At 45.5% G+C, this 19,587-nt stretch overlaps 2 protein-coding genes across 2 annotated transcripts; one reads left to right on the top strand and one right to left on the bottom strand.

Moving 5' to 3' along the window:
- The first annotated feature begins 1,192 nt into the window (after positions 1 to 1,192).
- Positions 1,193 to 19,244, top strand: LOC118472264 (uncharacterized). The gene is made up of 6 exons (XM_035960214.1): positions 1,193 to 1,664; positions 17,963 to 18,100; positions 18,187 to 18,321; positions 18,424 to 18,588; positions 18,675 to 18,823; positions 18,962 to 19,244. The coding sequence occupies exons 1-6, from the start codon at positions 1,553 to 1,555 to the stop codon at positions 19,241 to 19,243; spliced, it is 981 nt and encodes a 326-aa protein (XP_035816107.1). The 5' UTR covers positions 1,193 to 1,552; the 3' UTR covers position 19,244.
- Positions 14,614 to 16,489, bottom strand: LOC118472263 (uncharacterized). The gene has a single exon (XM_035960213.1). The coding sequence runs from the start codon at positions 16,270 to 16,272 to the stop codon at positions 15,244 to 15,246; it is 1,029 nt and encodes a 342-aa protein (XP_035816106.1). The 5' UTR covers positions 16,273 to 16,489; the 3' UTR covers positions 14,614 to 15,243.
- Positions 19,245 to 19,587: the final 343 nt, after the last annotated feature.

The raw sequence follows: 19,587 nt of genomic DNA, 5'->3' as shown, positions 1-19,587 counted from the left end.
TTATCCGCCCACGAAAATCTCGCAATCAGTTGAGATTTTGTAGCGATCGGTTAGGATAAGCGTAACAGCCAAGAAACCAAAAAATCAAACGGCAAAAGGTAGCCGCGCCCCCGCAAGGCGAGGGGCCGGATTTCGGCGGACCATTCACGCGTATGTCGTGCGCCCGCGCCCTTCGCCTCGGCCCGGCCCGGCCCGGCCAGGCGAGGCGAGCGAGCGCGCACGTGTGGCTCTCCACACTCTCTCCTCTCATCCATGACTTGGTGAGTGAGTGTGGCTTCCATATTTAAGCTAGCTCTACTCCACAAGAGCTAGCAATATGGTGCTATTGGTTCCACCTATCCCTTTGCCATCCACTTATATGGGCTTTTGAGATTTTCCTGGGATTTATTTGAATAACTTAATTGGGCCAAGCCCATAAATCCTAACAAAGGATCCTGCTGCAGTTCAACGAATAAAACTGAAGGTGATTTGATTTAGAGCATTTAATATCTTGATATTGCTGTTCTAGGTAATCCGAAGTTCCGAACTTCATGACCTATGATGTTATTATCCTTTTCTCCTATTATTATTCTATTGATGGCTCTTCCTTTTCATTTATCATATAATAGTACCTTTTTAAAAGGCAAGGCTAGGATGACTCTTTTTATGCAATTTTACGTCCTGTTTACTGTGGCACGCAAAAAAACTGAGGTTGTTTGTTTTGTTTCTTCAGGAAGTATATGAACAGCAAAAGGAACTTATTTTACTCGGAGAACGCGTTGTGCTTGTGACACTTGGTTTTGATTTGAATGTGAACCATCCTTACAAGCCCTTGGTTGAAGCAATAAAAATATTCAAGGTTGCTCAAAATGCACTTGCTCAAGTTGCCTGGAATTTTGTCAATGATGGGTATGCTAACATTACTCTTCCTCATTACAAATAGTAATCCACAAACATCCCTATTTACTACGCCTTAAAAGGGGTGTACAGGCTCCGCACTTCACTTTGCCTACAATTTAAACCACACCATATTGCGGGTGGTGCAATCTTCCTCGCTGCGAAGTTTCTCAAAGTCAAGCTTCCATCAGATGGCGAGAAGGTCTGGTGGCAAGAGTTTGATGTAACTCCGTGGCAGCTGGAAGGTTGGTCTCTAGATACAACCGCGCGGCCCATCCTCACGTGTAGCCGCGCAAGCCCGCGTCCGCAAATCAGCTCGCGCCCTGACCACTTGGGACCACCTGACAGCCGACCGCGCGCTCACTGCCTGGTAGGGCTCATCTGTCATCCCTCTCCTCCTCCCCTTCAACTGAAGACCGGTTCCGATGCCTGCATGCTCGGAGCTCGTGGCTGCGAATCCTCCGGACCCGTAACAACTGGGCGGCCTGCCAGGACCCACTAACCCATCTGCGCAGACCCTATCAACCACTGCTGGTGGGACCCAGCCGTCGGTCGTCCACTCGTCAGCGGAGCCTTGGTGATCTTCTTGGACGTGCTTGCTGCTGGTGCGGTAGACGCAGACCCCGCGCCGATCTCGCCTCATAGCAAGCCACATCGAAGTCGCCGCCCTGCGTACATGTTGTCGTGCAATGGAGCGTCACCGCCACGCCTTGCGCCGTTCGCCGTGGTGAAGGTACCCCGCAGATCCGCCGCTCACCGGGGCCCGACACTCTGCGCGACAGCTGCCGGTGAGATTCAGGTTCTTTGTGCTCCTCTCCTTCTCGTGGTTGTGTTCCGTCAAGTAGAGCTTGTGATTACCCAAACCGTAGACCGGAATTCCTCACTGCACCTGCTGCTCCGCCGTGGACCCGCCTGCTCTGTGGACTGAAAACCTCGCCGTCCCACTTTCGGTAAGACATCATCCACCTTGCTCGCAATGATCTCCTCTACACGTAGGACCTTTTGGGAGGGTAATCGGGGCTCGGGTGCACGATTCGCTTTTCCTCCGGCCAGAGCCCGCCGTGAGACCTCACGCCGCCATTCTCGGTCGGCCGGCTTGTGGGGAGAAACCCCTGTGTCGTCCGATTTCTTTCTGATGGCCGAGATTTGCTACAAGTTACCGATTGGGATTATTAGATCGTGGCCGTTAGTCCTGCAATCTATGCATGCGATTAAACCTCAAGTTGTTAGACTCTCATCCGTGGATGGGGGATCAGACGTCTGACGTCGCGTACCGGTTCGGTCCCTTAGATCTGACCGTACATCATAGATCCTATGGTCTAAACGCATCCAAGTCCTTAGCCGCGTGGCATTCTTTGTAAAGAGCCCCTAGGCTTTATCGGATTTAATCCGCCGTCCACTCTATATGCTCACTGAGTCTAGAAAAACATTTATAGCTTGGACCCTGATCTTTCTGGAATTTGGGACACAGTCCAGAAAAAAAAAGAAAATAGGGAAAAGGAGTTTAGAAATTGATTTTTGGTTTAAAAATAATTGCAGAAACCCATTTAATTCATGGAAATTTCATATTAAATCCAAATGAGTTCATTCCAATTTCTATAATTCTATAATATTATTTTTTATCACATAATATCTCTGTTTTGTCATGAAAACAACAATAAAATTGATTTCCTAATTAATCATATATCAAATATGTGGCAGAACCTCCCAAGTTATTGGGCCCACATGCACCTTTCCTTGTCTCAAAGACCTCAGACGGCTATGCATGTGCACCAGATAACTTAACAGGATCCGTCCGATTGCCCAAGGACATCGGATAAACCACTTACAACCAGAATCGCGGGATTACGTAACACAAATCACACACCAATATTTTTGTAGCGGAAATCTTATTACCAAATTTTACAAGTTACAAAAGTTTTACATTATTTTATCGGAGTGATTACAAAAGTATAAGTTTGAAATATATGTTAGCTCAAGTGACCATCCTCAATAAGAAGATAAAGACGGGGTATACTTATATAAGAAGGCCGAGCCCACCGGCACTTAACACCATCAACAGCAGCACAAAACTATAACCTGAAAAACAACAGGGAATAAAACCCTGAGTATGGAATTACTCAGCAAGACTTACCCGACTAAAGAAAAGACTCTCAAGGATATGCTGGATTTGGGAATCAAGGAGAGGCTTTAGCAAGAATCAACTTAGATACTTTTGCAGAAATAGCTTACTAAAGTGAGTCCTTACTTTCAATATTTTAACGCCAGATTAAATATTAATAGACTCTGTTTGCATCTGGTCTAATTTCACCATCTCATCAATACAACATCATTTTTATTCATGAGGTTCACATCCTGACTTAGGTTGTAGGGCAGTGACCAAGTCTTCATGTCCGCGAAGTTACGGCGATCCGAATCGATTATACTCAGCTGAGGATCTCCAATCACACGACAAATGTAGCACTTAACCCTTGCATATGTCAACCCGCCACTGGGGTTCTTAAGACCAGATCAGGTTCACGCCAACCGAGAGCACAGATACACCACCGTCCAGCCTCTTGCCACGAAGGGTACACGCTACTCTCGCCACCGCTCCACGCCCATTCCGTGTTATCTTATTCTGGCCTTAGTCTGCCCGAGGCAAAGCTTACCCATGACGAGGCATGTGACCAGTTAAAGGGTCCTCGGTCAGCAGGCCTACATACGCATCCAATCCTTAATCAACCTGGGTAGAACATCACCTGTTCCTAGCCCAAGTCCCGATTTAAGTACTTCCATCCTTAGGATTGTTTGTGTTCCTTAGGATGAAAAGAGCATCAAAGGGAACTTTGCAGTAAGATCCCACCACGCTCTCAATGAAAATATTCTTGCAGGTAGAAGTCATCTTTCCTCAGGATAACCCCTGAGCTAGGCCTTAATGCAAAAGACAACCTCTATCCACAAGATCTGAGCAGGGCTAAGCATTTTTGTAAATCATAATTTTGATACTTCACCAGAAGTATCTATAAAGGTATGGATTTCAAGGAAGGCAATGCATCCAAGGGTTTCCAAGCAACTCCTATAAACCTAATTAGAGATGTCCAAACGGGCCGCCCGGCCCGGTCCGGCCCGGGCCCGGTGGAGCCCGGCCCGTTTTGGGCCCGGCCCGCCAAGCACGATTAAAAAACCGGGCCGGGCCGACTAAGCACGCGGGCTCAATTTCTTGTCCGAGCCCGGCCCGCAACGGGCCTAAACGGGTCGGGCCGGCCCGTTTAGCACGAAAAAAGCGGGCCGAAAAGCGGGCTATGCGGGCCGAAAAGTACGTTTTAGTGTAAAAAAAGCGGGCTTAACGGGCTTAGAGCTAAACGGGCCGTGCCGGGTGTTGGGGACTTGTTCTCAAATGCTAAGAATTAAGAACAAGGCAACACAAAAGATGTTAAGTGTTAAGATCCCTCGTCCTCCATAACGATATATCCCTTCGGGATATAAAGCATCTCGGACGAAGGTTACGAAGGACATACCTTCGTAAGCATAACAACGAAGAATGAAGCACTCACATAAATCGTAGAATATTGAATAAACATTTAAATATTGTCATAGAATTATCTCTACTTGTATTAATGAATATAAATGACTTTGAATTACAAATGTACCTTCGGTTCTGCAGAAGGCAAAAGTACAAGCGTGATGTGAAAGCAAATGACAGGTTCACGTGAATAGTACAGAGGTACTGTTCATCTATTTATAGGCACAGGTCGCAGCCTGTGACAAATTACAATTATGCCCCTTGCGAAAGTTTATAGCATTGACTCAGACCTATATGTATAAAAAGGTCATTCTATCTCTTTGTCGGTTTAAAACGCCGAAGCTCCATGAAAAGGGACCTTCGGCCATCTCTTGGAGACGACTTCAGCCGAAGCTGCTTCTTCGTGTGAGACCTTCGGCGCACCGAAGCACGACCCCAACAGTAGCCCCTTTCGCGGTGCTAGATCGTTCTTCGTAACGAGCTTGACCCGTGAAAAAAGCCTCTTCAGCTTCGGGAAGCCGAAGGTCCAAAAAACACCTTCCCTGAGCTCGTTGCGGAGAAACGATCCGACTTCCGAGCGCGTGTCGGTCCCACCTTGCAGAGTTACTGTTTGATCCTTGCGGTCCACTGCGCAGCGAGTACAAGTTACGGCGCGCCTGGTGTAACAATTCCGCCGCTTCGCCTTCTTACCTGCAGTACTATATAAACAAGCAGGTAGGTGTGAAGTTACCACAGCATTCATTGCTATTTGCACTGTTTTGCTGCCGAAATTTTCCATCATAGCCGAAGCTTAAATCCCAAAATCGAACGAAGGTCCGTCTCGACGCTTGCTTCGTCAGAAAGAAGAGCTTCGGGAAAAAAGAAAAAAGAAAAAGGTTTCTGACTTCCCCAAACTCAGAATCAAATGGCGAGAGTGCGAACTACTGCCAAAGTTGTTCGTGAGGGAGACGAAGCCGAAAGTTCAGGCACTGTGCCCATCTCCGAAGCGATGCAGCGCTGTGGTCTAGTGACTGCGGAAGAGGGGCCTGGTGCCGAAGCAAACCCGACAACAGCCGAAGAAGAAAACATTGATGGGACTGACTCCGAAGATGACTACGACATTGCTACACCCAGCAAGCCCAGTCACCTGGATTTTGGAAAATCAACTGTTTCAAAAGCTGACCTTGCGAAGATGGTAAAAGCAGGTTTTTTCAATGAAGATCAGAAGAAGCTACTTCGCTTCGGGGGAGAGGAGTCTACCCCGAAGCCAGAGAAGGATGAGATTGTAATTTTCAAAAGCTTTTTAAAAGTTGGGCTGAGATTTCCTCTCCATGGAATTATTGGAGATGTGTTGCAAAAATTTGGCATTTATTTTCACCAATTGACTCCTAACGCCATCGTTAGACTCAATGTTTATATCTGGGCCCTCCGAAGCCAAGCTGTGGAACCGTTTGCCGACAGCTTCTGCCGAGCCCACGAATTACATTACCAAACAAAGGCCAGAACAGACGGACTACACGATAATTTCGGCTGTTACAATTTTGCCTACCGGAAGACAACAAAGTGTCCTGTCATCAGCTACCGAAGCAAATGGCCAGCAGGCTGGAAGTCTGAGTGGTTCTACGTAAAAGTTGACGAAGACAGAGAAAAATTGGTACAAAGCCCTCTGGAATTAATCTTCGGAGAGACGAGGCCACGCTGCCGCATCGGCGATTTAAAGGGTCCGACCTGGGCTGCTCTGGGTGAATTTGAAATTATCTCAAAAAATATTGGCACCAGGGATCTGGTTCAGGAATTCTTGGCATTCAGGGTTTTCCCTACTCTAAAAGAGTGGGAAATGCCGAAGCTGGAGGGAGAGAAGAAGGAGGGGGAGCTAGTTCGTCTGCCTTATCACTTTAAATTCAAGAAGTACTTTAAGAAACCCTGCAAAGAGTGGTTAGACACAGTTGAGACAATGTGCAATGAAATCTTGGGGAATTACTCCAAAAAGGAGGATCAATTAATGACAGCAGCCTTCGGCACCCGACCGAAGCGAAGGCTGAACCGAGTATTCGATGCCCTGGGCCTCGAGTATCCAGACTATGAGCAGTTGAATAAGGGTGCCGAAGGCCACAAAAGAAAAAGAGTGGCTGAAACCGAAACTCTGATCAGAGGTGAAGAAGGACCAGCAAAGAAAAAGAAAATTATCAAGAAAAGAACAATATCCACTCCGAAGCGCCAATCTCCCGAAGAAGAGGGGTCCCCCACACCGCCTTCTACCAGCGACGTGGATGAAATTTTAAAGGTAATGACTGAACCCATGCCCACGAAGCTAAGTCCACTAGGGCTCCAACTGACGAAGCTTTTTCGAAAGGTGGACGAGCCGGATCAGACGAAGGCAAGCAAACCCAAGCGGCAAAGAATCATTGCGGTAACTGAAGTTATCGATAAGACGCCGCCAAGGGCGCCAATCCAAAAATCGGCAGCTGCCGAAGATACAGCAATCGTCGAGGGCGTAGCTTCGGGGGTCGCGGTTACCGAAGCCGCTTCAGCCGAAGATACAAACTTAAAATCCACGATTGAGAATATCAACAAGATTTTGGAAGACATGGCTGCGGAAGAAGCTGGTGCGACTACTGAAAAAACCATGGCCACAGTGCCTGAGAAAGGAAAAGAAATAGCCGAAGACCCTTCGGACGACGAAGCCTACTCTTTCCAGAACTTAGTTGGGCAAAAACTGACGAAGGACGAAATAGAGGAACTTAAAGACTACGCCAAGTCTTGCGGCTACAAGTCAGGTGCCCTCCTATTTGGGGGCATTGATGACGAACAACTGGGCTGCATCCGGGACTCAGCTGGAGCTAAGGTCATCGGTACTCTATCAAAGAGTATCGGTTTTCCGAAGCTAGAGACAGACATCAGCCGCTATCGACGACAACATATCGTCGGCAGCTTATTTTATTCAAATTTCAAGGTAAACATCCTTCTCCCTAACTTCTATTGTTTTTTAATAATGGCAATATTCTTTAACGAAGGTTGTTTTTTTTTTTTTTGTAGAGCATGCTTCTAAGCAAAGCTTTGAGGATGCAGCAAGATCTAGAAGATAAGAAGCACGAAGCTATAATTGAAAATTTAGAGAACAAAATAAAGGAGCAATCAGATGCTTTTGAGAAAAAGAACTTTGAGCTCCAGGCAGCCGAAGGCTTACTGGCGGAAGCTGAAGCAAAAATATCAGAACTAAACTCGAAGCTTCTCCGCCAGTCCGAGCAGTTCGAACGAGAAAAACAAGATCTCAATGAAAAACTTGAAGCCGAAGCTCAGCAGAATTCAGATTTGAGAAAACTACTGACAAATCTTCAAGAAAAATGCCTGGAATTTAGCAACAAGTGCATTCAACGATTAAGAAAGATTTTTTACTTGGTTGGAGCTAGCAGCGAAAAATTTACCCCCTCAGCTGAAGATCTACCGAAAACCTTTGAACACATTGAGGGGGAGATTGACGAGCTCGACGAAGTCATAGCTGGGCATGGTGACTTCTGTGCCTGGGTGGCTTCTCGAGGGACCGCTGCTGCATTTCTGAAGGCCGGCTGCGAACACGGAAAAATTGTCAACAGGCCCAACTTCACCTTATCTCCATCAATCCTGGATGATATGCCTGACCTCGCCCGAAGCATCTCCAATAGATTTATAAAAATGATATGGACAAAAGGCGGGCGGGAGAAAGCTGGAGACGAAGCACGAAGTCATCTTGAACCAGTAAGAAATGATACTTCGGAGTTACCTTTTTCTTTGCTCTTGATTTTTACTCATAAACTCTTAATTTATGTAGGATGACGAAGGTGAAGATGATGCCTAAATTATGTCGTCGAAGCTGAAACTTAATGAAGATCAGTAGAAGTGTACTGTAGAAAAACTCAGGATATTTTTGTAACAATTCTTGTAAACACAACTAGACTATCTTCAAGGAACTTTGTACATACCTTGTAATATATTCTTACCCTTTGCTTGAGGCGCTTTGTTGTGGACGAAATCAGTATTTTGAGCCGAAGGCGAAAAAACACCTTCCCTTCTTTTCGTACACAACGAAGCCTAAAAGGTCGCTTCCTCTTTTTGCCGAAGCTTTGCTTTTTTGTACATGACAAAGCATAAAAGACTACTTTTCCTTTCTGCCGAAGCTTTTCTGTACAAAACATTAAAAACTACTTCTCTTTTCTGCCGAAGCTTTCCTTTACAAAACATAAAAAACTACTTTCTCTTTTCTGCCGAAGCTTTCCTTTACAAAACATAAAAAACTACTTTCTCTTTTCTGCCGAAGCTTTCCTTTACAAAACATAAAAAACTACTTTCTCTTTTCTGCCGAAGCTTTCCTTTACAAAACATAAAAAACTACTTTCTCTTTTCTGCCGAAGCTTTCCTTTACAAAACATAAAAAACTACTTTCTCTTTTACACAACAATTCATAAAAATTCAGTTCTCCCTTATACTGAAACTTTTCTTTGTGCCAAAGCAACGGAACTTTTCACTTTTGCACACAACATAGCGTAACAAGTCATAAAAAGGCACTTCTCCGAAGCTTTTTTGCCGAAGCAGCCACTTGGGAACACAAATGCTATGAATGAATGCTTATGCATGTGAATGTTATGATGTAATGTAATGCACGAATGAATGTCCGAAGCATATGTCCGAAGCCATATTGTCAGCCATTACTTGGAAACAACCACACATTAGCTCTGCATTCCCTTAGGAACGACTTTGGAGCTTCTTCGCCTCTTACTTAGGCAATATCAGCGTTGACTTTTCGCTGTAAGCTCTGCATCCCCTTAGGGACGTCTTTGGAGCTTCTTCGTCTTTTACTTAGACGGTATAAGCTCTGCATTCCCTTGGGAACGTCTTTGGAGCTTCTTCGCCTTTTACTTTCGGCGGAATCAGCGTTGACTTTTCGCTGTAAGCTCTGCATCCCCTTAGGGACGTCTTCGGAGCTTTTTCTCTTTTTCAGTTTCGGCACTCGATGGTGCGCTCTCAGCTTTTACATGTACATCTTTGGGGGATTTTGCTCTTATAAAACTGAAAAGAAAAATTACATGTGATGGCCCCATTAAAAACCTTTCTCCCCCTTTAGAAAGGAAAAGGGTGCCATGAAAAAGAAAAGAAAAGTCAAAATTACATCGAGTTATACATAAAACCGCCGAAGCTCATCCGCATTCCAAGATCTTGGAATTTCATTGCCATCCATGTCCTTCAGTCTGTACGAACCAGGCCTTGACGAAGATGCTACTAAGAAAGGCCCTTCCCATTTCAGTTGCAATTTGCCCACTGTATCCGGATTGGCCACTCTCCGAAGCACCAAGTGTCCTGGCTCAATATTTTTTAGCCGGACCTTTCTATCTCGCCATTTAACTGTTTCAGCCTGGTACTTATTGATATTCTCCACGGCCTGGAGCCTGATCCCTTCTAAGGCATCTTTTTCCACGAGACAAGTATCTTCGGGACCTGATTCTGCCGAAGCTACCACTCTTATTGATCCAGCTTTGGCCTCTTCCGGGGTTATTGCTTCGTCACCAAATAACAACTTAAATGGGGTAAAGCCTGTAGATCTTGATGCTGTTGTGTTATGGCTCCATACCACTTTGGTAAGCTGATCTGGCCACTTTCCCCTTGGTTGATTGAAGATTAGCTTCATTATTCCTGTCATTATGATGCCGTTGGCCCTTTCAACAAGCCCATTTGACTCCGGGTGCCTGACTGACGCAAAGTGGATCTTCGTGCCAATTTGATCACAAAAATTTCTGAATTCTTCGGAGTCAAATTGTGTTCCATTATCTACAGTTATAGCCTTCGGCACTCCGAAGCGACAGACAATATTCTGCCAGAAAAATTTTTGGACAGTAGCCGAAGTTATTGTAGCTAATGGCTTCGCCTCAATCCACTTGGAAAAATATTCCACAGCAACTACAACATATTTCAGATTGCCCTGAGCCGGTGGTAATGGGCCCAGCAGATCGAGGCCCCACCTTTGCAATGGCCAGATGGGTTGTATTAGCTGTGTCAAAGACGAAGGTTGCTTTTGATCTCTTGCACATTTCTGACAACCTTCGCACTTTTGAACTAACTCAGCTGCATCCGAAGCTGCCTTCGGCCAATAAAATCCTTGACGGAACACTTTTCCAAGTAACGGCCTGGATCCGATGTGGGATCCACAAAGGCCTGCATGTATCTCCTTCATCAACTCTATACCTTCGGCTCTAGACAAGCACTTGAGCAATGGGGCACAAACTCCATGCTTGTATAACTCCCCTTCTATAATGATATACGGTCGAGCTCTTGCCTCTATTCTTTTATTATAAGCTTCGTCATCTGATAGGAAGTTGCCCTGAAGGTAAGAAATTATTTCAGTTCTCCAATCTTCACTGTACACAGGAGAAATAGTAAGAACTGCTCTTTCAAGTAACTCCACTGAAGGTGCCTTTATTGTTTCGAAGAATACATCTGAAGGTAGCGGCAGCCCCTGTGCTGCAGACCTGGCTAACAAATCAGCATGTTCATTTTGCCCTCGAGGGATATTCTTAACAGAAAATCCTTCGAAGGAAGCTTCGATCCTTCGGACTGTGTCTAGGTATTTTTCAAGCTTCGGGTCTTTAGCCTTGCAACTTTTGTCAATATGACCCGAAACAATCTGAGAATCAGTTTTAAGGATCGCCCTCCTGATCCCCATCGCCTTTAGTTTCCGAAGGCCTAGGAGCAAGGCTTCGTACTCAGCAATATTATTTGTGCAGCTGAAGTCCAGTCTTGCTGCATAGCAAGTTTTAACCTTGGACGGTGAAACCAAAACAGCAGCTGCTCCTGCTCCGAAGGTTCCCCAGGAGCCATCACAAAACACTGTCCATGCTTCGGCATCTTTAATTGCTTCTTCGCCCTGAGCCCCTGGCGTCCAGTCGGCAATAAAATCTGCCAATGCTTGAGACTGGATCGAGGATCTGTGCACATAATCAATGTAAAATTCATTAAACTCCGCAGCCCATTTTCCAATTCGGCCAGTAGCTTCTTTATTTCTCATGATATCTTTCAACGGCTGTGAAGAAGGAACAATAATATTATATGCCTGAAAATAATGCCGAAGCTTCCTAGATGCCATTAGAACGGCATACAACACCTTCTCCAGTTCTGTATAATTTTTCTTTGAGACACTAAGGACCTCAGATACAAAATATACTGGGACCTGCTTCTTGATTTGTCCATCAAACTTCTCCTGCACAAGCGCCGCACTTACTGCTGAGTGCGAAGCTGCCACATACAACAACAGAGGAGCCCCTGGCATTGGTGGAGTTAATGTTGTTAGATCTATCAGGTATTGCTTGAGTTCTTCGAAAGCTTTTTGTTGAGCTGGGCCCCATTGAAAGACTTCAGCTGATTTTAACACCTCGAAGAAGGGTAGATTTCTTTCCGCTGATCTGGATATAAATCTGTTAAGAGATGCCAGTCTTCCTGTCAATCTTTGGGCCCCCTTTCTTGTGGTTGGTGGCTCCATTCGAAGTATAGCTTCGATTTTGTTTGGATTAGCTTCAATTCCCTTTGTTGAAACCAAGCATCCAAGGAACTTACCCTTCTTTACTCCGAAGACACATTTTTCTGGATTCAGCTTCAGACCAGCTTGTCTGAAGCTGGCGAAGGTCTCCTGCAGATCAGCAATATGGTCTTCTTGCTTCGTGCTTTTTACAATAATGTCATCAACATAGGTCAACACATTTCTGCCTATCTGAGATTGGAGAACCTTCGCAGTCATCCTGCTGAAACTCCCTCCTGCATTCTTAAGCCCCTCAGGCATCCGAAGATAGCAATATGTACCACTTGGGGTTATAAAACTAGTCTTCGGCTCATCCTCCTTTTTCATCCAGATTTGATGATAGCCTGAGTAACAATCCAGGAGACTCATGAGTTCCGAAGAAGCTGCTGCATCAACTAAAGAGTCTATCCTTGGCAACGGGAACTCGTCCTTCGGACAAGCCTTGTTGAGATCTGTGAAATCAATACACATTCTCCACTTTCCATTGGCCTTCTTCACCATAACAGTGTTAGCTAGCCATTCTGGATACTTCACTTCTCTGATAACTCCTGCACTTAGGAGTCTTTTTACTTCGTTGCGAGCCCCTTCGGCCTTGTCATCAGACATTTTCCGAAGCCTCTGCTTGCGGGGTCTGAAGGATGGGTCAATATTGAGCGAATGTTCAATAACATCCCGATTCACTCCACAAAGATCATTGGCTGACCATGCAAAAACATCTTTATTGTTGAATAAAAACCTTATCAAGGTTTTCTCTTGATCTTCAGATAATTGCGAGCCCAATAGCACCTTCTGCTCTGCTATATCCTCACACAGCAGCATGGGCTTCGGCTGATCAGCCGAAGCTGCCTTTTCCCTCCTGAACTTGTACTGTTCACAAGCTTCAACTCCATCTATATTATGGATTGCCTTGGAATCAGTCCAGCTTCCCTCGGCCCTTCTGGCAGCTTCCTGACTCCCATGAATAGCAATAGGCCCTTGGTCCGAAGGTATCTTCATGCAAAGATAAGCTGGGTGAAGAATTGCTTCAAAAGCATTTAGGGTACCACGACCAATGATGGCGTTGTAGGGGTATTCCATGTCAACAATATCAAACACAATTTGCTCAGTCCTTGTGTTATTAACAAATCCGAAGGTTACCGGCATGGTAATCTTCCCGAGTGCCACAATCTGCCGCCCTCCGAAGCCACAAAGAGGGTGCGTAGCATCATGAATCTTGTCTTCAGGCTCTTACATCTGTCTGAAGGCTTTGGCAAATATAATGTCAGCTGCACTGCCTGTGTCAACTAGGACATTGTGAACCAGAAACCCTTTGATCACACAGGAAATGACCATAGCATCATTGTGAGGATAGTCCTTGAGCTGAAGATCTTCCTGAGAGAAGGTAATCGGAATATGAGACCATTTTGACTTAATGAAGGGTCCCTGCACTCCAACATGCTGTACTCTTCTCTGAGCCTCCTTCTTCTGCTTTTTGTTAGCTGGCTCTGAGCAAGAACCGCCTGTTATCGGGAGCACCAGCTTCGAAGCCGAAGCAGCTCCAGCTTGGGTGTTGAACGAAGCCATCAGCTCAGAAAGGTGGAAGTGAGTTGACCGGAGGTGGGCGCCAATGTTGGGGACTTGTTCTCAAATGCTAAGAATTAAGAACAAGGCAACACAAAAGATGTTAAGTGTTAAGATCCCTCGTCCTCCATAACGATATATCCCTTCGGGATATAAAGCATCTCGGACGAAGGTTACGAAGGACATACCTTCGTAAGCATAACAACGAAGAATGAAGCACTCACATAAATCGTAGAATATTGAATAAACATTTAAATATTGTCATAGAATTATCTCTACTTGTATTAATGAATATAAATGACTTTGAATTACAAATGTACCTTCGGTTCTGCAGAAGGCAAAAGTACAAGCGTGATGTGAAAGCAAATGACAGGTTCACGTGAATAGTACAGAGGTACTGTTCATCTATTTATAGGCACAGGTCGCAGCCTGTGACAAATTACAATTATGCCCCTTGCGAAAGTTTATAGCATTGACTCAGACCTATATGTATAAAAAGGTCATTCTATCTCTTTGTCGGTTTAAAACGCCGAAGCTCCATGAAAAGGGACCTTCGGCCATCTCTTGGAGACGACTTCAGCCGAAGCTGCTTCTTCGTGTGAGACCTTCGGCGCACCGAAGCACGACCCCAACACCGGGCTAGCCCACCGTGCCTAATTTCCTGTCCGAGCCCGGCCCGCTTATTCGTGCCGGGCCGGCCCGGGCCCGCATATAACCGGGCCGTGCCGGGCTCGGACCGGGCCCAAAAAGCGGGCTTCGTGCCGGGCTCGCGGGCCTCGTGCTTATTGGACATCTCTAAACCTAATGCACATTCACTAGACTTAAAGTGTATAAAAATAATTTAAAAACACAAGGAAAGGGTTGCATGCACCGGGGCTTGCCTGAATAACACTAGGTTAGTGTTGTTAGACGATGTCCACTTGACGATCATCCTTGTCTTCGCATTGTTCCGATTATCCATCTTCAGGTTAATCACCTTGCGAATTAGTCCACACTTGGGGTCGACTTGACTCATCTTCCGCTTCACGCGATTATTTATCGTACCTCATGAGATGCATGATGCACATGTATGAGCACGAGTATAACGAGTATAATATAAATAATCTACCTAAAAAGGATGAAACACTTAAAACCAAACATTAAGCATCATGGATATCACAATAGGGCATCGACTACATCCATTAACCAAATTGACATATTACACTAGAAAATATATTTTTATTCCTAGCTTTTTATTAACTCTTTAAACTATGTATCTTAATTACTTGATTACCGATTTATCTAAATCGATCATCTAGACCTAGTTAACGGGAATACGAATCAACTTACCCTGACTAATTCGACGCGATAGTCACAAGCACGACTACGGGTTCCGGTTGATGTAATTGAGGGGCCTTCTTTTCTTCGGTAATCAATTGCTGCAGATCTTTTCCTCGACTGAATAATTTTGACGAACCGAACTTGAGTCGCGCAGGATGTCCGAGCTTTTATTGCGCACTTGGTGAATACCACGCTGCTGGCTTTGTCTTCACCCGATTCTTGCGATTTCTTGCTGACACGCGGAACGACGACGACACAGGAGGGTGACGTATATAGAGCTACACACGCGACGCGACGACGAACGACGCTAACTGGCGGAATCGACGACGCGATTGGGAATTAAAGTCGAGCGAGCCGAGAGGGCGCGCTGGCGAGCAGAAAACAGGACGCGCGGCGAGGCTGAGCGTCTGTAAGAAAAACGTGATGGCCAGAGAACTCAGCACGGGCGCGATGATTTGGCAGATCAAGAAAACATGACGACAAGAGGCAAGATTTGCAGATGCCTCGACGGGACTGGCCAGACACAAAGACACACAAAGACGACGACGTGGGGCGAGTAGCGCACACGCACGTCGCAACAAAACGATGACTGTTCAGCGCTTGATATTTCTTGGAGCAGAGCAAGAACGCTGGGAGTTCGCAGCGGTGCTCCACAACGGCCATCACCGGCGTCGAGCAAGAGGCGATTTAGTGAGGTTGACCTCAAACAACGCGACGACGAGCTGGAATACCAGGGTGACCGCGGCGTGGGAGGAACGGCGAACTCACAATGGGAGGGACTTCGAGCTGTGGCCGGCGGGCAGGAAGCGGGACGCGGCAAAGGAAGAGCGCCGGCGCGCGGCCATGGCTGAACAGAGAAACGCGCGGGCCGCGAGGAGCAGGGACTGGCCGCCAGCAGAGCGCAGAAGGCGAGCAGGGAGCTCCGGCAGAGGACCGCGCACGCAGGGGCTTGACGACGGACGGTGGCCATGGGCGAGACGCGCGATCGGAGCATAGGAGCGCGTGCCAGGAAGAACCGAGCGGGCGCTGGGCACGGCCACCGGCGGGAAAGGCCGCCGCGCAGAGAAGGAAGACGAGCGCGCGGCCAGCCAGGCGAACAGGAGATCTGGGAACCGCGACCGAGGGAGATGGAGAGGAGGAGACGAGCTCGGTTGGCTGGGTTTGGGGCTCGGCAGGGGAGCCGCCATGGGAGGAGGCAAAAGGGCGAGCAGGGGCGCGCGCGTGCCGTGGTGTCCAGTCGCGACGTCCGCTCGGTGGTCGGCCTCGGTGAAGAAGAGAGGAGACGTGAGGGAGCGACGCGGCAGAGGAATCCACATCCGACCAGCAGGCGCCATGGCTGGGAGCTTCTGCAAGCTGGAGGGAGCAGAGGAGGCGCCGAGCTGAAGAAGCACGAGGAGGAAGAAGACCACGGCGCGCAGCAGCGGAGCGCGCGACGCAGAGACCCGAAGGGCGCGCAGGCATGGAGGAGCGCGCGGCTTAGAGGAGCCACCATGGAGAGAACCTTGGCTGGCTGGGACTGGGATGAGCCGGCCGGACCCGAGGGAGATAAGGGAGAGAGGAGCACGAGGGAGACAACGCACTGGAGAAGACAACCTGAGCACGACGATGCAAAATATCAGAAGAGCGGCAGCCAAAAAAATCAGAGGGAGGGCGGCTACTGGATAGAAACGAAAAGATTTATTTTTAAATATTTCCAGATATTTCTATTTTTAAAAGGAAAGCGTAGATATTTTTAAATTCCGATTTTTAGCGCTGTGCACAGGCCGACACGTTACACGAATACATATGATATGCTTCGGATTTAGCGAACCAATCTAATCGCTAATTACTTATATCCGAAGATTCGAATCCGGGCAAGAAACGATGGCCCGAACAAGACTGATTTCGCCTTCGGTAATTTGCTCTGTGGAATTCAACTAAAATTAGCCGAAAATAAATCCGCTATTGTATACGCGATTTCGTCGTCAAAACAGCGTGCGGACGGAGAAATTGGATTCTAACCTCGCGCACGATTTCACTCAAACGACGCACGATTCGGATTATTTTGCACAGAGTATTTTAGCTGTCGAGTTCAAATTAATCTGTCCGAAATAAAAAGGCGTAAAAGGAGGTCGAGCTTCTGAATTCGGATTCGCGCGGCGATGAATTTTAATTAATCATCGGACGCACCGATTTTCAGAACGACGATGTCTCGAACATCACGAAAATTTTGGAAGAGCCCAAACAGATGAAAATAAAAACGACGTCGCACTCGCGACAGACGAAACAGATGCGATATAAAAATCGAGCTAGACGAAGATGATTAAAACTTAGTGTCTGTTTTATCCACTGATATCACGTGCTTAAATCCGTACTTGTTGTCGAGCGGAATATAAACACCAGGGGTGTTACAAAATACATAGAAACTTTGGAAATTCGTAACTTCCCCATTTTAATTCCAAATTGAATCGTTCCTGTTGCGTTAGTCTCGTATGAATATTTAATACGTAATAACAACATTGATTATACCATGTTTCATACTTTTATAATTAGATATTTATTTATCCTATGTTAATTGGGTTAATCTATGTCTATTGGATTAATTTATTTAATAGTATTCTAACTTTATGGTTATATAATTTAAATCAAATAATGACTTAGATTAAAGTTGAGATAATTATTTATAGAATAATCTCTTATATGATCTATACTAACCAATTTATAATATAGTTTAATATTTAAGTCACGTAGAGCTTTTACAGATCATAACTCCTTAACCATGACTCCCATCTTAGTAGTTCTCGATCCCGCGATCTCGTAGCAACGCGTATATTATTATTATTCAGTTTGTACTTATGTTTGGTGTGATGTTAATTTTGTCTATACCATGTTTGCTTGTATTGCTACGACTAGCAGTGCGGTCACGAGGATCCGAAGAATCACCCTGGTAACTGGAATCTCAAGTGTCAGGCAAGTTGTGCCCTTGATCACTTTTGTTACCTAAAATTGCGAAATAGAACCCGCAGTCCACGCAGTAGCACTCTGAGTCTTAGAGTTTTTCGCGCAGAGGCCCCTGCTGATTTTCTGATCTATGAACAACAATCCATGAAATACGATGTCTGACCATTAGTCTTGTACTTTATATACCTAAAATACTTTTGTCAATAAAATTATGTTTGACACTTTCAATCTGATGGGTACAGACCAAATCACAATGGATATAGAGGTGGAGGAAGGAAATGTCGATGTTGGCAATACTGCTGAACCATCGTATGAGGTTGTGGCTAGCGGTGGTTGTTCAGCACAATTGTCAACTAATGACACTGATGAACATGAACTGGGTAAGTGCTATTATCAATTACAAAAAAACTAAGTCTGTAATAATAAATATTTGTTTGACACTTAATTTTTCTCTTGTGCGCCATAGATATAGAGAGCGAGGATAGTAAGGTCAGTGTTGGTAATGCTGCAAAACAATCACACGATGTTGTGGGAGTAGGCATTGACTGTATTTTCAATCCTATTAAAGTGTCAACTGAAGCCGATCTTGGACCACAACCGGGTAGGCTCTCTTATCTACACTCCTAAATGTAAATATTGTCTTATGAGTACTCCTAAAAATGCTTTTGTCAAGAGACTTATGTTTCATTCACTCCTCATACAGATGTGATACACCTGACATCTTTGGATGTTCCAAATGAAACAAGTCAAATAAGTTTTGATGTGAATATGGTAGAGCAGAACAAACAAGATGCTTTGGACACACTTATTAGAATATCACAACATAAAAAACCAAAGAAATTGAATGTAGCTCGAGTTGTCTCTGAAGGTAATTTTTTGTTCTTGCCTTATTGTATCTTATTGGTTTTCGCATATATCATTTGCTTATTAAGTATAATATTTTTCATTGTATAGATTATAAGTGCACCCCAGAAGATGTTCAGCTTATTGAATACATTAAAACATTACTGGGGAAACAAGTTGTGGTGAACATCGACAACGCATGGTTAAACAAAAATGATATGGAATGTCTTTTTCATGGTGACATTCAATTGTCTGGTGAAGTAAGTACATCTGTATGTACATATTATATACAGTAATAAAGTATATATATTTATAATTATCCTATTATACAGTATGGTATACATATTTAAAGCTAGCATGTATATTTGATCTGCTAATTGTATTCTTTTGGTGTACAGGTCCTCAGTGCATATATACACTATATGAGGGATGAAGAGCATTTACTTCAAAGAGAAGGTGGAAAGGTCTTCTTAGAGAACATATTTATTTCCAGTCCACTTAAGCATGATGGCGACCCTAAGGTGCTCTTAAATTGTAAGGAAGACACAATTGAAAAAAGGGTGGACAACTATTTACAGTCTGACATGGTTGACCTAAAACTCAGCTCATTTTTAATATATGTAATATGTAATATATTGGTGCATAATACTTACAAATTAATGTTAATGTATGTTCTATGAAGGTGTTCATTCCAATGATGTCGGGGACCATAATTAGGGGTACCCTCAAGACTCCTAATCTCAGCTGGTAACCCCCATCAGCACAAAGCTGCAAAGGCCTGATGGGTACAATTGAGTCAAGGCTCGGTCCACTCAAGGGACACGATCTCGCCTCGCCCGAGCCCAGCCTCGGGCAAGGGCAGCCGACCCCGGAGGGTTCACGTCTCGCCCGAGGACCCCCTCAAGCAACGGACACACCTTCGGCTCGCCCGAGGCCCAGTCTTCGCCAAGAAGCAACCTTGGCCAAGTCGCCACGCCGACCGACCGTATCGCAGGAGCATTTAATGCAAAGGTGGCCTGACACC

The sequence above is a fragment of the Zea mays genome, chromosome 6 (genome assembly GCF_902167145.1).
Source record: "Zea mays cultivar B73 chromosome 6, Zm-B73-REFERENCE-NAM-5.0, whole genome shotgun sequence".
In the NCBI taxonomy this organism is placed as follows: Eukaryota; Viridiplantae; Streptophyta; class Magnoliopsida; order Poales; family Poaceae; genus Zea; species Zea mays.
The sequence above is the reverse complement of the archived record's forward strand: the minus strand, read 5'-3'. Positions and strand labels throughout refer to the sequence as shown.